This window comes from Prosopis cineraria, unplaced genomic scaffold, assembly GCF_029017545.1.
Source record: "Prosopis cineraria cultivar Desert tree isolate PC_DT_omini unplaced genomic scaffold, ASM2901754v1 PC4, whole genome shotgun sequence".
Taxonomy (NCBI): Eukaryota; Viridiplantae; Streptophyta; class Magnoliopsida; order Fabales; family Fabaceae; genus Prosopis; species Prosopis cineraria.
Window position 1 is genome coordinate 2,565,206 of NW_026555335.1, and position 18,290 is coordinate 2,583,495.

The 18,290-nt window shown below is 32.2% G+C and overlaps 3 protein-coding genes across 5 annotated transcripts; 1 reads left to right on the top strand and 2 right to left on the bottom strand.

Moving 5' to 3' along the window:
* The first annotated feature begins 7,352 nt into the window (after positions 1–7,352).
* LOC129307692 (protein DMP2-like) lies at positions 7,353–8,206 on the top strand. The gene has a single exon (XM_054948549.1). The coding sequence runs from the start codon at positions 7,406–7,408 to the stop codon at positions 8,006–8,008; it is 603 nt and encodes a 200-aa protein (XP_054804524.1). The 5' UTR covers positions 7,353–7,405; the 3' UTR covers positions 8,009–8,206.
* Positions 8,207–9,352: 1,146 nt separating this feature from the next.
* On the bottom strand, positions 9,353–11,635 carry LOC129309787 (uncharacterized). 3 transcript variants are annotated; one of them, XM_054951501.1, is made up of 5 exons: positions 11,132–11,630; positions 10,611–11,026; positions 10,218–10,425; positions 9,867–9,996; positions 9,353–9,765 (listed from the first exon to the last, which is right to left on the bottom strand). In XM_054951501.1, exons 1-5 carry the CDS (start codon positions 11,417–11,419, stop codon positions 9,476–9,478), a joined length of 1,332 nt encoding a protein of 443 aa, XP_054807476.1. In that variant the 5' UTR covers positions 11,420–11,630; the 3' UTR covers positions 9,353–9,475. The 3 variants fall into 3 exon arrangements, with proteins under 3 accessions (XP_054807476.1, XP_054807475.1, XP_054807477.1); XM_054951500.1 differs by having other exon boundaries at positions 10,611–11,631; XM_054951502.1 differs by having other exon boundaries at positions 9,548–9,757; positions 10,611–11,635.
* An 855-nt stretch (positions 11,636–12,490) lies between these two features.
* LOC129309456 (uncharacterized) lies at positions 12,491–15,318 on the bottom strand. Its single transcript, XM_054951043.1, has 4 exons — positions 14,825–15,318; positions 14,629–14,730; positions 13,859–13,985; positions 12,491–13,067 (listed from the first exon to the last, which is right to left on the bottom strand). The coding sequence occupies exons 1-4, from the start codon at positions 15,029–15,031 to the stop codon at positions 12,847–12,849; spliced, it is 657 nt and encodes a 218-aa protein (XP_054807018.1). The 5' UTR covers positions 15,032–15,318; the 3' UTR covers positions 12,491–12,846.
* Positions 15,319–18,290: the final 2,972 nt, after the last annotated feature.

Sequence of the window (18,290 nt, forward strand, 5' to 3'; positions counted from 1 at the left end):
GTTGTTTTTCCTAGTTGATAGATATGGATGGTTCCCGCATTATGACATTAAATTTTTGACCCCATATATACATCTATATATGAAAAATAAGACTGCATAACTGCATGTGTCTATATATATGAGAGAGAAATTTAATTTGACGCAGAATCACCATAGATTTGCGATAAACATACGATTTTTGCATTAATGACTTTTCTATTATTGTTTATTACTAATTTTTAATTTAGGGACCTTCACCACCAATGAAGAGGTGATTAGTCCAATCCATTTACTAGTGGTGGTATTTCACGTATAAGCATGTTTTGCAAAAAAAAAAAAAAAGAATGGGGTAAAGTATGCAAATAGGTTGCTTAATCGCATCGAACATGCTATTTTTCAACCTATTATTTAGTAATAATCATGGTACCATATATTGGTTTTATAATGGTCCGTTTCCTCATGAAGTGTTCTTTTCCGAAATGTTGGATTTTACAAAAAAGAGAATCACATTCAAAGACCTCCCAAAAAGAATTATTTATAGACAAAGGTTAATGCAAAATTATTTATTATTAAAATAAAAATAGTGACTTGTTTAATTTTCACAAATGATGACATGTTATAAGTCATTTTTTGTGAATAATTCTCTCAAGAGTTGTTTGATTGTAATTTTATCTTTTACAAACTAGGTATTAATGTATACCAACTTAGTGAGATCATCTTAATAAAACCAACTCCTCAGCATATTTAATAGATTTTTTTATTTTAACAAGTGAATTCTTAACAACTTCATCCTTATCAAACGAAGTTGATGAACAAACATGTTTATGTAAAGGTGGTGCTCTTAACAAGTAGACCAATAGTCTAAGTCTATAACTCTTGCTATTTATTTAAAAATAAGATTCAAATTTGATTAACTTGATAGTAAGTAACAAATTTGGCACCTTCTTGATCCTATGCAACAGTAAACAATGAATTCTTTAATAGATTTTGAAATTAAGCTTCTTCAAATGAAGATCTCTTTTATAATTTTCAACCTAATATAAATAATTTGTCTTATAATGTTTTGGACACTAGATTATTAGGCATCCAGTTCAAATATGAATTGAGAACTTTATCAAAAGAATTCTAATAAAATATATTCAATGTCACCATACCTATAGGGTATAAGAAACAACCAGACATTAAAAACTCTTATTTGCAAAATTGTCAAATAAATGTCCAACTACCAACAATGGTAATCTTTCATTTACAGATAGGATCCTTAATCAATAGTATTTACAAATAATTTTAAAATTTTAAACACAAATTACATTAACAATGACATGTCTATGGGGTAAAATTTATTGTCAACAAAACATTTTCAAATATAATTACAAATGATACACTATCATAATTTGATCTACTATGGGTGAGCACGCAATTACTAAGTGTAAATGACTCTTTCAATATCCCAAAAATATATCACTAATTTATTTATAAATGTCCTTAGCATATGGATGAAAATGAAAATTCTAAATATCTGTAATTTATTCATTCATCTAATGAAGCTAGATTATTAATGGCAAAACATTATATATAGGGCTTACAATATAATAGATTTTACATGCTCAAATTATCAAGAGCTCATATAAGTTTAGAATTGTATAAGCCCATAAAAGGACAATAGTCTAGCAACTCCACTTAAATGAACCTTAACTTCTAAAGTTGTTCCAAAATTTGAAACATTTCATCCCTCAAATTAGAAGTTATCATGGGCTACTATTAATATTGCATAATCCTTTAATCTCTCCCCTTTCTTAGGTGAAGTAAGAAGATGTCAATAATTTATAATTAGGTTGTAATAATTTTATAAATCAAGAAATACTCCAAGGTCAACCCCATACAAGTTCAAGACATATCTCCTTTAACACCAAATGTCTCATTATAACTAAGTACTATCAAGCATCACATAATATATTTCACCAAAAATGTTGTCCCCAATTCCTTTCCTTAATGGCGAATTCAATCATCGTCAAAGAAATATGGTTAGACTTATACCGTTATTTATTATAGGCCTTGTTAAGAGCATTGGACTATAAAGAAAGATCCTCTGGTTTGGATTCTCTTAAAGCCAACTAATTCTCAAAGTGGTAAGGTACATATTTAAAGACTCTCTCAAATGATCACAATGAGTCCCATAAAGAGCCTTTTACAAAAAATGATTGCTCAAAACAAAAACTAAAATTGCAAAACAAAATATGAGAGATAATAATTATGCATACAAAACATAATTATAGTGTAGAATTTCCAACAAGCGAATTTTAATTATGCAACTATTATCATGCATTAAAAAGTCTCATAAAGGACCTTAACAAAAGATAGTTGCTCAAAATATAAAAATTGAAATTGCAAAACAGAATATGAAAAATAATAATTATACGTGCATAACATAATTATAGTATAGAATTTTCAACAAGCAAATTTTAGTTATGTAACTATTATCGTGCACCAAGAAGGCTCTCATAGCACACAAATTTGGCTCACACAGAAGTCCATATTGAAAAATGCATTAAATATTTTTATGCTTATGGGGTATAACAAAGATCTAATACATCAATATATCAAAAGGTGCTATCCTCAAATCCAACAATAAAAAACGCATTAATAATGTCACACTATGGAGCATATCTATTACTAATGTTACAAGATCTTAAGTGTCACCAATAATTCAAAAAATTATAAGGTTTATGACCTTAGGACAAAACAAAATAATTTCAAAAGTCATTAGGGCTTTTTAGGCATTAGAGAACAAATTTGAGACTTAACTGAAATTTTGAAAGTATCTAGAGGCAAATGGTAATTCTGGAAGAGATTTGGGTCTAGAATGCAGTTATGAAATTTAAGGGACCAACATATAATTTCCAGAAATTTCTTGGGGTCGCGACGAAATTTTATAAATTATGGGAAGTTACGGTGAATAAAACTAGGGTATTCTCTGCAATTTACGAAAACGAAGTTTTTTTTTTTTTTTCAGGGTCTAAAACCTTGGCCCACATCACTGATACACTCACTAGTCGGGTCCCTATGACTTTATTCGACTACCTTCTTGACCCAACTTGTTGGGCCTTCAAGTAGCTGCAAAACAGATGAAGGCGATATGAACGGGGACGACTTCTGGGGACTAACAGCTATGGCAAAGATAGCAGCTTCCAATAAACACACCAGTGGCCATCTCTGTCGACTCAATGCCAACAATCTCAGCAGAAACTGTGTTTGACAACACGACCACAACAACCGTATCAGGCAAATTTGCACCCTTCTTCGGCGTCCTCGACAATGAACAACGACAGCTGTTGTGACACTCTGAACCAAGGTTCTAATTGGCGGTCCCAATTACTGAATGTATTTTTCGATGATATAGGCAACTAAATACTTAGATGACGTCACCATCTTATGATTATAATATTCATTCAGTTAATCATGATTCACAAAGATGAAAATAAAAAAAAATATTCTTGATTTTACACATGTCTGGAATCGATTAGAAACATGATGATAGGAGACAAAACATTATTGGCATCAAAGACATTGTCACATTAATATAAATCATAAAGATATGGAAATTCAAGAAAATGTCAATAGAAGTCTAGATCATCAAATTTAAAACATCAAGGAACAAGTCAGTGACTACATAATTTACGCTCATCATACTAAAAATTGTGGTTATATTTTCATCTAACGCGTGGAATATATATTTAATTGAGATACTTTAAATTTAGTACCTGTAATCAAGCTTTGATGTCGCGTGTTAATATTAGTATCTTAATTCATATAAATCAAATAAGATTTAAGTAAAGTATTATGTGTACCTAAAGAATTTATAATTGATTATAATAACTCAATTACATCAAGTATAGATAGACACACAACCTATTAAACCTTTGTAGTTTTTCAATGAGTACAAAGATAATGAAAAAGATGGAAACGAATCGTATATATTAGTTATTGATTGATCACATTATATGGATCACATCAAAAAACTGCCTTAATAATTAATTAATTAAATAATAAAATTTTATATTATTCTTGACTCAATCAGTTATGAGATAAAAAATAATTGACGGTTATAAGGTTGTAGGTTGGGCCTTTGTCCATTTGACTCACTTGTATAATTTACCTATCACGATCCACACAAGATCATAAAGACCAATCTGTTTAAACTTAATTAATTAATGTAAATCCATAATATTTATAAATATTCCAACAAATAATTCTCTCGAGAGGTCTTTGAATTTACAAACTTCTCATTTTGTATATCCAATTATATTATGAATGTGTGATTTATATGAAGTTTAAGATAGTACGATTTTCTATAAATTTTATCAAATATAGACGATGACATAACAATTATATATATATATATATATATAAAAGAAGCATGTATTAAGCCTTAAAAGTAAATATAACAATTTTTTTATGAATTTAAAATGATAAAACTTAAATTAATAAATCTGAAGCTGGTAAATACACTGATACTAAATAAATTAAAGCCACACCCAAAAACACAGTTATTTTTGCGTATATTATATTAAAAAAAAAGAAAAAGAAAAACAATATATATATATATATATATATATCCCACTTTCCACATAAGATTCGACTTAGTTTATAATATTAAAGAGAACTTAAAGTCCAATTTGACTCCTTACCTTCGTCTGGTTAACAGTTTAATTATAGATATATAATTACATGCAGTCAGGTCACAAGTCCCACATTGAAGACTAAAAGAAGATAATTAAGGTCACGAGACAAACAGTATAAATGATTAGTAACATTGGGGTAAGCTCATCTTTTATTTCACTAATAATAATGATCAAATTACCAACTACCAAGAGGAATTAGATTTAACATAAAGAATTAGTTCCTCACAAATTAACTAATCAATGTTCGAGGTTTTTCTAAGAAATTGATCATACTTTGAATAGAATTACTTTCAATAAAAAAATATTTTTAAGTAACAAAAAAAAATGATGAAAGGGTGCATCGCGATTTAAATAATAAACTATTGTCTATAAATTTTCTCAATTATTAATAAACCATGTGCGCCAGGGATGTTGTACGGTACGTCATAATACAAAACGTTTAAGGGATCTTACTACACATTTAATTTTAATGCTAACTAGTTGCGTCAAGTTTAGATGTTCTCTACGATTCTCTCACTAATTGTTTGAATTGGTGTATGATGTATGCAATGAGTCGCGTTTGAAATTGTCATAGAAAGGGAACCACTAATTCTCACAATTACACCAAACATGGCCTCATTTATTGTACTACTTCGATGGAAATTCATTGCTTGAAGGCCAACTGGTGAAATAAGTTCTCTTGCATAACTAGAAATGAGAGTGAAGGAGACAGGAGGTAGGTGCAATTTTGAAATTTTAAAAGGGTATTGTGGACAATATCATTTTAAGAATATATAACCTTTCGTTAAGGAACTCTCTCGTTCAATGGAACGATTGTAATTAGAATCAATTCTGATAGCTAGCCGGGTTGAAAATAAGGGGCAGAATAATGAACCAAACATGTCATTGAAAGCCCCCATGCAAATTTGAACAGTAAATATCACTTTTTACAGAACGTGGCATGAAATTGACCCCGGTTATCGGAAATTTTGCTTTTATTATCTAACGTGGGTATGATTTTTAATTTACATCTAACAAAAATTTATTTAAAAAATTTAATTATTTATTGAATTTGATAAAAGTACATTCTAAATATAATTTAAATGTGCTTTTGAGGGTTATCTAAATAAGCCCTTAATGCAACCTTGATCCAAGCTTTTGACCAAAAAAAAAAAACTTGATCCAAGCTAGATATATTTGACCCTGGATACATATTGACTTTCAATATATATTTTGATTAAAAATTACTCTCCCCTACCAAGTTATTAACAATTTAATATAAGATTAAGCATACAAATACAGCTCAATAATGATCACACTTTACAAACTTATTTTTTTCAAAATAGATTTATAAACTTTAAAAAATGTCTCTATATAATTATATCTAATCATTATACTATAATATAATTTTAATTTTCTCTCTACTTAAAAGGTAATATTAAAAATATATTATTAATGAAACTTTATTTTTTTTAATTATTTTATATTTTAAAATAATAAATTTTTTTTAAAATTATCATATAATTTGAAATCGAGGGAGTAACTAATTAAAGAAGAACGACATTCATGTCTAAAAGTTTTTTATTTCGTTTTTCGACCAACTCTTAATCGTTAGTATACGTTTTCTCTGGCCAATAAATCATTAATGCACATTATAGTTTCATACAAACCTGCAACGAAGAAAATGTCAGAAGTACGATTTATATATATATATATATATTTATATAAATATAAAAGATACTATTGTATATTTTTTATATGTATGATGTGGCAAGCCTTTATCTGTCTTCAATGTTATCTCGCCGTAAACTAATCAATTAGCTAAACTACAGAATAAAGAGTTTAACGACTTAATTATACTAGCAATAACAAATTTTAGAAATCTCTAAGACCATGTCCAAGTAAAACCAAACTGAAAGGAACACATCACATTTTTTAAATAAAAATACGCATAAGCAACCGATATGTATCCTCTTCGAACTTTTCTTAACTAATATTTTTTTAAATTCAAAATATAAGACATTTTTTTACCAACTACTGTATATATGCTAGTCTAAAATGTAAAGCACTTTGTAAAAAATCAATAACATTAAATTATTCATTTTTACGAATGTTTTTATTGATATTGTAGTGTAGAGAGAGATTTTTTTTAAAAAGGTAATTAAGATAATGATTTTAATTGGAATATAATCTTAAAAAAGTAATGATATATTTTTTTTGCCTATTTAAAGATACAATCCACTTTCAACTATTTTTAAATTTTTTATAACAAAAAATTTAGTTTCTAATAGCTCACCAGGGGTATGATATACATTTAGATTTAGAGCGCTATTTTTTAATTTTTTGTAAATACAGATAATTAAAATCAAACTGTCTTAGCTTGTATTCCCTCCATCTCAAATTATATGACACTTTTGAAAGAGTTTCTCTATCTCAAAATATAAGATATTTTGAGTAGATTAAAGTTTTATTAAATGCACCAATTTTAATATTACTTTTTTCTCTATATAATTAATTTTTATTATTTTTTTAATATGTTAAATGATGAGTATTTTTAAAAATTTATATTTTTATTTTAAAAAGATAAATTATTAATTATATTTAATAAATTTTATTGATACGTGAAATTTTATTTAAAAATATTTTATAATTTGAGATAGAAAGAGTATTTTAAATGGGAGAATAATTGAATCATTTTAACTTTCGCGTATAAATAAGCAAACAAGAAGATTATTATCATACAATAAACCCATACCTGAAGGATAATGGAATCAAGCAGCTTATTGGGAAATATGAGTAACAACACGGAGAAGCAAAACAAGAACGCCACAGAAAGCTTATTCTCAGGACTCAGCAGCCTCATCAGTCTTCTCCCCACAGGCACCGTATTCCTCTTCCAATTCCTCAATCCCGTCGCCACCAACTCCGGCGTCTGCCAACCCTTCCACAAGTACCTCTCCGCCGCATTCCTCACCGTCTGCTCCTTTAACTGCTGCTTCGCCACATTCACAGACAGCTACACCGGCTCCGACGGCAGAAGGCACTACGGCGTCGCCACCACGAAAGGGCTTTGGCCGGCGCCTTCCTCCGAGTCGATGGACTTGTCGGCGTACAGGCTGCGAGTGAGGGACTTCGTGCATGCCTTGTTGTCGTTGGGCGTTTTTGGAGTGCTAGGGTTTCTGGACAAGAATACTGTGAATTGCTTGTACCCGGAGATGGATGCGTACAACGATATTCTGTTGAAGGCGTTGCCGCCGATCATGGGGCTGGTTTCTGGAACCTTCTTTTCCATCTTCCCGTGGAAGCGCCATGGAATTGGGTACTACCCTGTTACTGACACCTCCAAGAACGGCATCTCAGTTAGTTGAAAGATAATGTGAAAGTAAATATTACACAGAAAGTCAACATCAATGACTTGTTTCGCTTATTTTTCTGTGCATGATATGTACGATCTAATGTTTGGAAGGATTGTGCTTGTTTTCCCAAAAAAAAAAAAAAAAAAGACTGGCCTATATCTCGTTGTACGTTTGTGATTTCGTTCAAGTTATGTTGAATAAACTTGCTAATAAAAGGAATATATTTATTATGATTTAACTACTAATAGCCTGTTTGGTTACACACACACACACATATATATATATATATGTTGAATCTGGGCGCCACATGATTCGTTCTATGCTATATATATATATATATTATGTTGAATCTGGGCGCCACATGATTCGTTCTATGCTGCCTTTTGTGAGAAGCAAACCGATATATGTTAATTTATAATTATTATATTTGTCAAGTATTAAATTAAAATTTGATCCCTCGACATGTTAATGAAGATTTGGTCTGAAAGTTTGTTAGAGGGTTTTTTCTGAACCTCACTTTAACATATTGCATAACATGTGTACGTTGGGGATATTGGTTTGTTTTGTCCTTTTAAAAGGAACACGTATATTTACTGTATGTGACGGCCAAAAAGTAATTATTCGGGATTTGACCTTTTTCTCCACTGATTAAACATTGTAAATCTCTTGGTAAGAATTTATATAACTCAAACCAACAAGAAGCGTATTTGATATATATATATATATATATATCTTACTTAGAGGCGTAAGCATTAATGACATGAAATTATAAGTGAAATTCTACTTACACGAAATCTTTTATACTACTAAATCACAAGGGCATTATTGGCTTCACGTCGCGCTATTCTTGAGTGAAACTAAAAGAGGAAAGAATATGTTGCTCCGTGCTCACCCCACGGCTTCACGCTTTGATTATTCCGTGACCATATCCACCATGCACTCATGTTCGGTGTGGGACTTGATTGATCTTCGCTGTGTATGGGTAGCTCAGATCTAACTGAATTTAAAGGGATCGAATCTTCATTGTGCAGATTAATTAGTATATTACAAACCGCTCTAGCTTTAAGTACATAGTACCCAAGCCAAGTTATCCTCCAAAAATCAGCATCTCAAGCAGAAACAAACCCTTTCTCCATAACCTCGTTTTTAATAACTTGAATTAAATTGAGCAGAGTTCTGTCGAATAAGATTAAGGATAGCATAAGTTGATCTATCTCACAACTGCTTTGAATGGTTTACAATAATGAAGTTTAGAGCTTTATAATGCTCGCCACAGTCTAAGCATACTTGGTCTATATCATAATTTTGCATTATTAGTTCTTGCAAACAACTTCCTTACCCTGATGGAGAAGATCATTGAACAAAAGGGACAAGCTGAAGTCGCTATTAATTATTGGGCAGTACGAATATATGACAGTTAATAAGAGGAAGACCCCGTGGCCTAAACTTTTCTATATATCAAATACATCATATCATATTCTATAATATCAAATTTTTGGGAGGTGGGGTTAGTTCCCAGACATTTGATGCAGAACAAGGTGGAGCTATTCTCTTCACTTTCTGTTTCAGTTTCCTGCATCTTCTCATGACATTTTTCTGCGCAGCTTCTGCACCTTTTACTTTCACTACATCCACCTTCACTATGTGGTGATCTGAAGTGCCTTTAGAAGAAATGACTGAGTATGACCCGGGAACAAATTCATAGGGCGAGTCCGGTGAGCTCAAAATGTAGTCCACCCTCGTCCCATACTTGCAAGTCCCCTGTACATCTGATTTTAGAATTTTCATTATTTTCTCAACTGAAATAAAACAAGCAGAAATAACAAGTATGCTAGCTGAGGAGTAAATTTTGAGAACAATTTATAGTTACTTTGGCCTTTGGTCATGATGACTATGGGCTCGCATTCTCCAGCATAATCCTTTGCATCAACATAGTCTTTTGATTTCATGTAGTTCATCACTTCGGTCTTAGGCCTGGGCTTTCCCAGTTTCTCATAATACTGCAACAATGGCAAAGTGTCAGAGAAGTCCCAATGGCAAAATTATATTGACAGGCAAAATAAACTTGGGTCGACTGTTAGGCTTTTGCTTATGGGCTCAAGTTATTCCCCGACATTCAATAACGGGCCTAACTCCTGAGCCCAACAACTAAAAGCATGCATGACTTTTAGATTGGAGAAACATTATTGATTTCATGATTTGTTGTGTGAGAGAACTATACCTTAACAATGTCTGTCCATCTCTCTGCTGAGTAATCTGCTCCGTCCAGAGAATTGAGACCTCCTGCTAAGATGTGAGGAGGGTCAATGTGTCTGATTATTGCGTTGACCTGCTTCATTCTCCAATTCTCATCCAAATGATCAAGTTGAGTTGAGTGAAAATTAATCTCTCCTGCCCAAGGCACATCAATTGTGGCCTTCAAAACATTCCTGCATCACACAAAATGGATGTAATCGCATTCTAGCCACAGAAAATATAAGCTTCTGATTAATGGCTTTTGGATCGACAGAATAATTAATCTGATGCATCTTGATAGCTTATAACACCAGACATCCTGAATATCCGTGTGTGTACTGAACAGGCATTTTAGGTTTTTGGGAAGGTGAAAAGGCACCTGAAATCATCAACATCAGCAATTTTCTGAACCTTCCATCTCTTAATTGGCCATTTTGATAAAATAGCATTTCCATATTCTGGAGCCCAGCTCTCAGCAAACACAAATTTCATTCCCAAGGCAGCTGCCAAATCTGATAGAGGCTTCATACTCTTTTCTTCCTCTGCCTTCACATCCTGCAGCGCCAGCACATCAGCATCTATCTCCCTTAGAACTTCTAGGATGCTTCTGCTGTTCATAAATCTCTCGCTGCTTCCACAGTAGTAATTCATAATGGGAGAAAAGCATACTGGGGACCTTGCTGGGACTTGGCTTCTTCTTCTTGATGTGCCTCCTTCAACTTCATTATCATCCATGGAAGCAAGCAGCTTACTATTGGCTCTTGAAATCTCATTTTCAGGAAGATTGATGGAAACCTTCAAGTTGGATCGAGGGAGAATCTTGGAGTTAGAGAGATCCTGAACTTTACTTAAAGAGGCATGCAATGGAGAGTGCTTTAATATACTTTTGGGATAAGATACCTTCATAGAAGAACTCTTGTTATTACTGTAAGACCCCAATTCATCAGCTTCTGAAACAGCTGGCGCAAGGGAGAACATGGCAACATTGAAAGTAGCAATCCTAATAGGCTTCACAGAATCAGAATTACTTGCAGTTTTAATGAAGCCAGACTGTTGTGGTCTGGAGTGATCTTTGGGGCTCAACTTTCTGAACCTTCTGATCACAACTTTACACCTTGGTCGCTTCCATAGCAACCAACTTATCCTTGAATAGAGGAACCTGAGTTTTCTTCTGAGCAAACTCCACATCTTGTAACACAGAATCTAACAGGCTATTATTGTGGGGAAGAGTATATGTTGGGGGTATCTGGTTTTATGTGAAGCTCGAAGTTTATTTAATCACCATGATTTGTGATACAGGAAGAAAGGATACGAGTCAACGTAGGCAAATAATAGAGCCAAAGGTAGGTGCTAACTAATCCACGGAGTGAGTGAGACAGAGCTTGGACGATTGACAATGGAGCGATATTGTTGAGCCTCTTTGCCCACACAACAAAATAAAGGCCAACTGCTACCAATCCAATGACAGTATCAAGCATGATTCCTGCTTTTACTTTCTCTCTTCCTTATTTTTTTCCAGACTAAATCTCTATTCTGAACCATCTTAAAGTAATGTTTTTCCCCCGTATTTGCTGCATTTTAAATTTATTTCTCATATAATATACTTCTCAGAATTATTAAGCCAAAATTGATTTTTCTTAAAAAAAAAATAGCATTGTTTACAAATTAAACCTGTAAAAGTTGACTTCTTTTTGTTAATAATTACTAAAAAAATTAATTCTTTAAATATGATATTTCCTACCATGTCCATTATAGGATGCTTTTTTAAAAAATTATTTAATCATTATTATAAAATATTTGATGAGATTTTAATTACTTTTTTCAATATTATCTCTATTTAAATTCATTAACTATAAGATAGAATATAATATAAATTAAAAAAATTCATTTAAATAGAGATAAAACTGAAAATTTATTTTATTTTAAAACAAAATTAATGCCACTTTTCCTTAATTCCAGCGCAATAATAAAAAATGTGTTATGACAAAAACAAAATAGAGTACAGGTTATGTCATTGGGAAGTTGCCTGATACATATTTTAAAACACTTGAAATATTGCATCTTTTGTATTTTCAAGAGAAATAATTTAGTTGGCCATTTCTACCAGTGGTAGCTGTCGAAGCTAGGATTCCGAACATGATGAAGTCAACAATGTGGGCAGAGAAGGTAAGATATATATATATATATATATATATTTTTTTTCCAGATAAGATAAATTTAATAGATAACCGCAATAACACTAATGTGAAGGTAAGGGGCTAAAAAAGCATTATATCAGTTGATTTAACAATTAAGTATGAAGCCGATAGAATTGTGATCTGTTACAACAGTAGTTAATCCAGGAGAACTGGATTTGACTTCAAAATATGTCCCTCCGCCAAAGGTAGTTGCAACACTCTCAACTGGTAAACTGCAAGTTTACAATTACACCTAATGCAGGTCCAATCCTTCCTCAGCAAAAATGAGATCCTTTTTCGAAAGCTAGATATTAAATATAGCATTCTCCATCAACCACTTAGGTTGCTCTGGTTCCTGTTCCAAGGTGGCTCAAGAATTTAAGCCATCAAACCAGATTCTCAAAATCTGATGTGCCCAAAATGTCAAGGCATCTTCCATCATTCATTGACAAATAATGCATCCAGGAGGTTAGAAGATGCATTTCCATTCTCAGCCTCATCAAAGAAACCATTAGCAGCATTTTCCCTCCTTCCTTTACGCTCTTCCGCGATACTATCTTCTGTTTCAGCACAGTAGTTTCGCCGACCCTGTTTTATAGGTTTCTCAGCAACAATGAATTTGTTTCCATCACGAGATCTTTCTGCAAAACCTGCCCAGACTGATGAAATTCATAGATCAGAAATTACAGCTCCTTACAGATAGATAAATGACAATTCAAAACTAATTAACCAACAAAAGAAGAATGAATTGAGGTAGCATCATGGTGAAAATGAAATGCAGTTGCGAAAGCTTTATACCTGTCTTCACCATAAGCAAATGTTCGGAATTGAAATTTTTCAGAAAGAATTGTTAAAGTACAATTTTGCAAAGGCAGCTGAAACACGGGAACCATCAATAGGATACAACTTCTTTAAGCATCCAAGTAGAACGTAAAATACTATTGAGAAAAATGAATTGGAATAGATATGAAGATATCCTTCAGACTTGAAAACAGCCAGTGAGGCATGCATCTATTCTTCATTAACATAAGCTTCATGGCCCCATTAGGGTTACAAGCCTGCGTTACTCAACATAGATCTATTCTAATCTAATGCTTTTCCTAAGTTATGATGAGGCCAAAACGCATGAAAGAGAACAACCTTGGTTCACTTATATGCATATCCTACTAGAACTTAGATGATGACAGCAGGAGGTTAGAAAAAGGGTCAAAAGTAGCAACATGAGTGCCAGACAACAATAGATAAGGACACGTTTGTTGACTTCCCAGGAAGGATTTAAACTTCAGGATAAAGATATGCAATCATGAAAAAAATATCATTATCACATTAGCCCGCATGTAAATCGCATTCGAAATAGCATATTCTTGTAAAGGAGATATATATTTAATGTCAGGACTCAGGACCTAAGGGTAGCGTAAACTGCAACATTTCAAATTCAGTAATAGAATACCTCCAAAGTGATGAAGTACGATTGAAGCTGCTACAGTAACATTCAATGAAGCAGTGCCACCCCCATATTGTGGGATATAAACAAAAAAGTCACATATCTCACATTCCTTAGCGGAAAGGCCCGTACCCTACACAGAAATATTTGGAGGAATCACATAATTTAGCTCAATAGAAAAATAATCACGACTCTGGCTTTTAGTGAGCTTCATTTCAATGACAGAAGATTTCTAGGTGATACTCCTTGGTTGCTTTTAACGGTAATGAGTTTCTTTGTGATATTTCCTGAATCATCCATGACAAGCTCGATACCACCAACCCAGGGAAACTACTATTTGAATTAAGGAACTATTGAGTATAGCACCCATCATAGACAAGGTAATTTATACAATAGAATGTCAAACTCATCAGCTACTAGCCATAGACAGCAATTGTATGTCAAAGAAGGTAGATAAATCTCGCCTGAGCACTAGCAGAGTGTTAGAGCAAACACAAAGGTTCCCAATATATCTTTAAGCATCTATCAATTAACGGTTCAAATTCACTTGTCCAGATTACAGGCAAATAAATGATTGGTCTATCACTAAGGAAAACATATAATTTTCAGCTGGACTAGAAAAGATTCACAATATATGTAAAAAGCGTATGGAACAAAAAAAGGAAACAGCATTAATTATGATCAAAGCAAGTCAATCTGGAACTGGGCAACCTTACCGGAGAACAAGTCTCTGGACAACACCAAACGATACTTTAATATAAACCGAATGAAAATACCTCGTTCCCAAGAAGGAAAGCCGTGCTTCTCTTGAAGGGATGCTGATTGACGGGTTTGGCATCGTCCGTGATCTCCACGCCACAAATATCACAGTCCTTCTCCTGTGAGAGCAATCATTGACCCGAATTTACACTTTGGGGATGCACAATTTTAACGTCACGAGAGAAAGTATGCATAGAAAAACAAAGTCGAGACCTTTAGGAAGTGGCGAGCATCTTGGAGGGAGTGAAAGTGACGGAAACGGAGGTGAGAGGTGGAGCCATGGCTGCCGAATGAGTTAAAATCTCTGCGGCCAACGAGTATGAGCTCGGTTACTCCAAAAGCCGTGGCGCTTCGTGCAAGGGTCCCAACGTTGTGCCTTTTGGCTATATTATGAACTACCACGTAGCTCTCCAACCCCATTTCGCCTCAAGTTCGGAAACTGAAATTTTGGGGCCACCACACAGGTCGAGCATGAACCAGTAGGGGGTTTTGGGTTTTGCTCTTGAACCCACTTCTTGAGCAAGAGGCAGACTGCGTCGTGTGAATTCGATCTTCTTCGCGCAACAGTTACACAACGGCAAAAGCCGCAAGATCTCTCCAGAGAACTGAGAACTTCAGTGCAGTCTCAAGTCTCAAACTTTCCCTCTCTCCCAGCATAGGGTACTGCCTTTGGCCTGTCCCAAATCCCAGTTGGCAACTTCAGTCTTCTTTGATTAATTTATGAAATTAAGGTATTGGTTGGTTTTTTTTTCCCCTTTATATGGAATGGAATGGCTAAAATTTTTTATATTATTATTTGAGAAAATTTTAAAAAAAAAGTTTTAATGATTTGGAGTGGCTTTTCTAAGCCATTCGAAGCTCATTTATTGTACTTTTAATCTCGGGTTGAGGATAAAGTAATTTAATATAAATAATATTATTATAAAATTATTCTTATTTTTTTTATCCCTCCCACTCTTTCATTCTCTCTCACCCTAATATTAAAATCATAATTATATTTAATGATATATTAATTTTATAATAATTTTTAAAGAACTATTAAATAAAATATTGCATTCCTCTGATAGATTTTCAAATAATGAAATATTCCAACTTTTTTTTCTTTTATTGAAGAAGTTTTTGTTTTCATTATTTAGGTTAATCTCATTCTAAGTTTTAAATAGTGTGGCGCACAAGTTCAAAATGACTAGTTTCATTTTAAAATTTAAAATTGTGTACAATTATGCATTTTTTTAACATAGTCTTTTTTGGAACAGAAACTTCTCTTTTCTCAAATATGTGAGCCTACAAACAAGTAAAAAAATAAGATTATAGTTTTAGTCTTTATTTTACAAGAGTTATGCCTAAATTTTGAAAATAGCTAAGCCCGCACAATTTAACAAAGATCCATATAAGCTTCAAAATAAAGATAGAAAGTTCATAGTATATTTTTGCTAAAGTTAAGAAAAATATTAACTTTCAATGATTTCATTGGAGCAAAAAAGCACACTTTTTTTTTTGAGTATTTTCTATACAAACTAGAATCTAAAATCATGTGTTTAGGTATTTATAGTTCACAACGATTATAATTTTGTAATACTCGTGTCATATCTAATATAAGAGGAATTGCATGAAAGTTTGTCTGATTATTAAATCTATTATCTCTATTATCAGACAATTTTTGCTAGTAATGTAATGTTTGTTTAATCAATATCATCATCCTTTTGCCCAATATGTGTTTTTCTTCTAATCTTATCTGTCTATGGTTCGGTTCAAACATAATATTGAAGAATATAATATATACACATATACAAAAACAAACATTAAATATTTGCCAATTTCTCATCATTGCATACTTATTCCCACAAATGTGAAAAAAAAAACCAAAATAAAAACACGCAACATTATAATTTATAACTAAACAACAATTTTCTAGTTTTCCAAAACCTTACTGTGCTTAGACTTTAGACGAAGAAAACATCAACATTTTATCCAAAGGAGAATGAATGAATGAATATATGTATGTATGTACATCCAATAAATGTGACACTATTAACAATACACGGGAAAAAAGGAAAATGACAAGTAAGAACTCTTAAGAACATTAATCTCAATTAAAAACTATAAATATTCAAATCCAAAGGATAAAAAATGTATCTAACTTTATAAAATTGCCTTTTACTAAATACTAAAAGATAGTAGCTTATATTTGTGTTCTCTATTTTTCTTTTTAGGTGCAAGAAATCTGCTCTCATATGTGAAAAATCTAGACAAAAAATTAGTAAAAGGGATCATTATCTAGGTCATCACGTTCTCCCCTTTTGATCTTGATAATAGGTAATTATATGCATTACTTCTTTTACATTTTCTCCCACTCTCATGTGTAAAAAATCTATAGTTTTTTCTTCTTTATCTCTTACATCTCCTCTGTCATGCACAAAAGAATTTTTATATCTTTATAAATGTTACTTTACACCATTTCTCTTGTATAGCTAAGAAAAAAAGTAATTTTCTTAATAATTATATAAATTACACACACTTACACACAAAAGAAATATTTTATAAGACCGATAGTGTTGAAAAAATTTGAGTGAAAAAAAGAAAAGATATAACATGGATACTAAATTTTTTTTGTTTTGTAATAAAAAGTATGCTAATGTTTAAAAATGCAACATATATGCTGAATTATTGTGATTATGGTTGGGATTATAGGAAGCATAATTATGAAGTAATAAATTTTTATGTTACTTCTAGTTATTTTAGGTTTATCTTAATATTTGATCTCTATTTCATGCTTATGACAATTATTGGGTAAATACTGGTTAACACTCCACACTTACCCCTTCCTTGCTTCTCATCATGCTTTCCCCTCACTCCTTTCATCTAATTCTAGTGGAGGGTTAATGACCAAGTCATAATTGATGACCAGACTTCCATGGGTTCCCTGACATTAGAAGCTATACCTTCCCAAACTCTACTTCAATTCTGGATGTAGAAGCATAAATTTTTGATTTCTTTTCCTCCCATATTATTGCTTCCTTATTGCTTAATACTTGTTGATTATGATATGATTAGGATATGATTTGATTGTATACTATTAGGATTAATTGTACATTAATTAGAAAATAATTTTTTAATTATTAATCATTAATGCATTGTCTTTTATCCTCACTATAAATAAGATACTCATATAGATTAATACTCTCTCATTTTTTACCAGACATGTAAATTATTGGGAGCATGACAAGTAAAGACCTTAAAGAAGATAAATATGAAATTAATATTTCTTCAATACCAAAGCTCCTAAATTCAATATTGCTTCTCCTATGTTTTAGCATTGAACTGATATCGTCCTTAGATTTTAATACTCGATGGCTATACTTCTCTTGTTCTCTCTATCCCTTTTTCTTATGTCCTATATCCTCCTCTCCCTCTTAGTGATTGTCAAGTGAGATAAGCATGCATACGTTAGCATTGAAAATACTAGTATTGTGGATGTTAGGGGAAAGCTGATCTAAAAGGGAGAGTTTGAAAGATTTCAAATATGATGGTGTAGATATGGTTGGTTTGATGCATTTTCTAGAGATGATCTCAGTTTTGATCTTAGCACATATTTTCTAAGCAGTTCTTCCAATGAGTTTATATTTTTTCTTTTCTGTAGGCTTTGAGATTAATGTGTGTGTGTGTGTGTAGCTCTTGT